The following is a 5,000-nucleotide window of genomic DNA, read 5'->3' as shown; positions in this document are numbered from 1 at the left end:
AGAGGGAAAGATGTTATGAAATGGATAGCCATGGTCTGATAGACTGCTGATAGAACAGTAATGGAAAACCACTTTGATAACATTGCCATTTTACAAGAAAACATAACAAAAAGGGCCTGCCTCTGTGATTAATAGATTTGCAAACAGCAGCTAAAATTCCATTCTAAAGTTGTATTGTCAAGAAAATATATGCAAATGTAACACTGTATACTCATGCTGTCAACAAATTATTAGCAACTTTTTGATGCACAAATACAACAACAAGAGGGTTACAACCCACATGTAATAGGGGTACTGAAAAAGGAAAACTTCGAACTATTCAAATCAAAAGGCATTTTACTCCCAAATCAATAACTGCTAAGACTCTGTTGCTAGTTATTACCTGCTAGCTTTCAATGAAGAATGCTTTGCCTTGGACATTAGAGCTTCTAGCTAAAAGCAAAGACATTGTATATTATGAAAACAATCTCAACTCTCTGCTTTTCTTACTGTAATGTTAACGAGTTCCATTACATAAGAAAAGCAGTGAGGTTTGTATCAAAACAAGGTCAACTCAAGCCTCACTCTTATTCAAAGGCCTGGTAACTGAGCGTAGAACTGTAAAATGGTCAATTGGTTCAAGGAATGATCCCCCATCACTATCACACACTGAGCTAGTGTACTATTGAAGAGGCATGAAACCTGAATCTTTTAACTGAAACTTTAATGATTCCCAGAGACAAAATCAACATTCTTGGGTCTAGCAGGGTAATTGGAAGAGGACCAAAAAACATCATGGCTTCATAGGTCAGTTCATATAGCTTTGCAACAGCATTAATTGCAGAGGTCGTGGGTTTTCATCCCCTTGAAGCCACCTGAATTGCTAGAATGTAGGGTCTCACGTCTACAAGAGGCAATTGTCCAGATAAGTGCAAGGATCACTTCTATCTTTCATTTATTAACTCAATCTGTTTATATTCCATTCACAACCATCATACTTTATCTGACTACTGGTCTCCACGGGTCACACAAGCGACACCGGGATGGGTATAGTCATCTACTCTTGCCGTGGAACCTGCTAACTTCTTGCAGTTAGCTTTGTCAGCTTTTGAATGTTCTTGCGGATAAATTTCAAGAACGTGGTATTTTCAGTTCTTGCATCAGCAAGCTTGTTCTTACAGTGCAAGAACGTCTTCCACCACTTTTTGAACATGTAAAGGTACTGTATACAGCTTACCATTTTCCTTGGAAAACCTTTCAGAATAATTATGGGCAATCCGTAGCCCTTGTTCCATTTAAGTGTTACAGGGCTTGAGAAAGCCCTACTTGGGCAAGCTACTTGCCCCCAAGGCGAGCTCATTCAATTAAATAAAAATGGCAGGTATCAAGATTTTTAACTCCCAAAAGATGTAGATGCATTGGACAAGTGGGTCATGAAGTTTGCTTGTCTGATGGGCAAGTTGAATTTTTAACTTTTCTGGCCCTGTTAGTTATATTCAAAACTGCTTAATAATGTATACCTCAAAACAAGCAAAAAACGAAGTACTTATTTATTTTTATGACGACTCAGAGTTGCATGCATCCAGATTCAAACCTAAGACCTTCTGATTACTAATTCATTCACTGAGGTAACAAATTTCACCGTATCCTTTCCTACAATTGTGAGAATGTACTAGACAATTTCCAGTCCTAGCAATAAAGTGGTACAAGCTTGTTGATCTCCTATAACTCAGTGGTAGGGCATCGAAACTAGTAACTGAAAGGTTATTGGTTTGTCTCCAGCAAAGCAACCACACAATCTTTTTTCCCAGCATCCCCAAGTCCCCATCACCTTTCATCATTCATTTACCAAGGTTTACATTTCACCATCACCGTCGCCTTCACTAATTATAATGACAAAATGCTTTTGCCAAAAATGACTAGAACTTCAATAAATAAAATGGAAGTCTCCTTTGAGGCTAGACTTACAAGGCTTACCATAAATGTTATTGTTCTTGTAACATGGAAATGGAGAGGAGCTTATTTGCACTTGTTAATCTTCACCTCTGTATTGATCCCAACTAGACTCCCATAAGTGCCATTGGCATGCATGCAGTAGACTTTTACAGAAGGAGCAAGATAAAGGGTCATTTATTTCTTACCTCACCAAGAGCAAACGAGGCCACTTTTTCATCCTCTTCCTGGCTCTAATGAAACAAAACTGGTGTATGAGTGCACATAATTATGTGTGGAATTTCAAAGAAGCTTGGCCGCTGAAAATGGTTGGAGGAAATGGTGCTAGGTCCTTAGAGTATCAACGATTAGCATTAGAAAAGAGCCTTATCTTCAGTGGGGAGCCCATGTATGATGAGGCACTGTCAAGTATGTCTGATATGGAGCTCAATGATGTTCTAGGAAAGTTTATAATGAAGTGCAGGAAGAAAGACAAGAAGAATTACCCTAGAAAGACATTGTATGAAATGATTTACTGTATGCAAGCCTATACAGTACTTGCAGATTGAGTGTAAGAGAAATATACTAACCCTGACTTGTTCATAAAAAGAGCTGTACTTTCCGAAATTTGAATTCTGCATTCAATTACCAAATGAAACAAAGGGCTACTACAGGAGTTGATCTAGAATTCAAAACGGCTAAGATTATTTCCAAAAGTGGAAAAAAATATTTTGGGAAGCATGGTTATTTGGGGAACCATATAATCCTGAAGTTTTAAGAAATACTTTGGTATGGGTTTTGGCTTAAATATTTCTTTTAGAGCAGGTCAAGAACATTGTAATGTAAGAATGAAAAATTCTCAGTTGTACATTGGAATTGATGAGATGGAAGCACTATTACAAAGTAGTAAGCAAAACAAATGGTGTGGGACTTGCTCATGCTCGTTTGAAAAGGAAACCCCTTGGCGCATACGGAAATAATGTTGAACCTGAAAAACGTTCAGTTAAAATTCACAAGGAGTATACAGAGCTCAAAGTTAACGACCACATAAATGGTCACACATGCAACTAAATTTTTGGTTGTGCGCTAAAAAATCATGTGTGATAGCATTTGCACGCCTTAAAAGCTCAAGTACAGTGTGACATGAATTGCCTCTCTGCTTTCTCACCTGACTACAGTATGGGGCCCAGTTCTTGGCCACTTTTTGTGCAATGTTTTTTTTTTCGCCCACAAATGAATCTCAATAAAAAGCAACATTATTTTTTCCAAAGGTAGCTTGATTCCTTGTCCTTCTTTCAGCCGAGTTTTGAGTTTACAGTTACTATATACTGTGAGCATGTCGAGGTGACATGAAGGGAGGTTTCCCCGAAAATGTGTTCGTTTACGGCTTCTTGAATTAAATGGTTTAAATATTCAAGTTTATATTTTATCCATATAGCAGGCCCAAATGAGCCAATTCTTGGCATAAAGAGCGTAGAGTGATGAAGCTATCTGTTAAGTATAAACTTTTACTGGCCAGTTTTATTCTTTGACCTAAATTCACTCTTCAATATTTCCTTAGTACTTTTGCAGATTTGCCTATTCTGGGCCACCCTGCTAGCCGCCAACACTAAAAAGCGCTCATAGTTTTGTACAGAGGTTTTGTGTCAAATCAGTTGTAAAAATGAAGCTGTAATTAACAGCTGTATTAACTCGAATGAATTTTTTCACCTTTACTCGATTGTGTCGTAGTGTTGGCCTAATGCAGCAATAATTGCGTATACCGGTAATTGTTCATACGATTTCCTATACATAACCAGTGAGCTCTGCTTTTAGGCTTGGCTAAATCTATGTACTAAATAACATGCGGCTTAAAGAGACATAAGCACTGCAAATGTGACAATGTGGTCACACGTGAAAAAATAATAAATTCCCTCTGAAGATTAAGTTTGGCACATTAAGAGGAACATTCTTGTGATCCAACCAGTCCTCTTAATTTATCTCATAGCCGCCGGTGAAGTGTGTTTTTCGTTGACTTTGACATGTTTCAGCCTGAACGTCTTGCTTGCTTCTTTGGATAACCAAGTAAGGACTAACGAATTTGCAACTAGGAAAAAGGTTATTCAATCGGTAACATTACTCTCTTAACGCGGCAAAAAACAATCATAACCAAAGTTACTGGTAGTCTTTTTTTTTTTTTCATGTCTTCCCTGTACAATTGCCTCCCTTAATTAACTCTTTCACTGTTGTTGTCGAGTATACTCGACATAGGATTATGTGACTCCCACTGTGAATGTCAAGAATACTCGACATGAGAGTGTCCCAAAGTGCTGTCCGAAATGTGTTCCTATAGGGGAATGCAAGCAATTGGATTGTTTTGTATACCCTAAAGGACAACTAGCGTGACAAGGTTAATCTTACTTTAAAAGGAAGGTGAAACACAACCTGACGCCATGAATGTTTTTGACTTCACAAAGGCAAAATTCAGCGTTCGGCTACGAAAATCTACAACATTTGTCTGGCAAGCAAGTAGAAACATAAGGTATGAGAAAATTATAGGTGAAATCAAGTGATTCAAGACATTATTATTCACGTTTCATTCCTTGAAAAGATCCTTTTTTCCTAAAAGAATTGCATTTCATTGGCGTACATGAACTTGTGTAATGCGTGTTTACTGTATTTCTTTATTTAGATAAATCAAATTGTATTTAGGCCCTGCTTTCACCTCAATAAAGATAGCTCGAACAATGGCAATTTTTTTATTGTATATGTCCTGAAAATATATTATCGTAATAGCGTCAATAGAACGAAAGATCAAGTGAAGCTATGATCCTCGCACCGGTATTGCGAGATCACAGGTTCAAACCTCGTTGAAGTCCTAAATTTTTCAGGCTTCTTTATGCAATTGCAAAAATTGAAAAATTGACTTCATATCCGCAGTTCATATATGATCCATTTCATATAACCCACAAATGACCAGCTCCCAATGTCAGTGGCTTCATAGCTCAGTAAGATTTACTTCTACACTCGAAATTTCTTGTGATATTTATACCAGCATGATGGAATTATGAAGATGTCTGATCATCTCGTATTCATTACAATGATGTCAA

The 5,000-nt window shown here is 37.5% G+C and overlaps 1 protein-coding gene across 1 annotated transcript in view; it reads right to left on the bottom strand.

Annotated features, from left to right (window-relative positions):
* Positions 1–5,000, bottom strand: part of LOC138058239 (ATP-dependent RNA helicase DHX8-like) — a 166,650-nt gene that overhangs the window by 109,376 nt on the left and 52,274 nt on the right. The window contains exons 5-6 of the mRNA XM_068904148.1: positions 2,121–2,165; positions 383–432 (exon numbers count right to left, since the gene is read on the bottom strand). Coding sequence (XP_068760249.1) covers positions 383–432; positions 2,121–2,165 — 95 coding nt within the window. The remainder of the gene's footprint in view (positions 1–382; positions 433–2,120; positions 2,166–5,000) is intronic.

The sequence above is a fragment of the Montipora capricornis genome, chromosome 1, assembly GCF_036669925.1.
Source record: "Montipora capricornis isolate CH-2021 chromosome 1, ASM3666992v2, whole genome shotgun sequence".
NCBI lineage: Eukaryota > Metazoa > Cnidaria > Anthozoa > Scleractinia > Acroporidae > Montipora > Montipora capricornis.
Note: the sequence above shows the minus strand (reverse complement) of the source record. Positions and strands in the feature narration are given on the sequence as shown.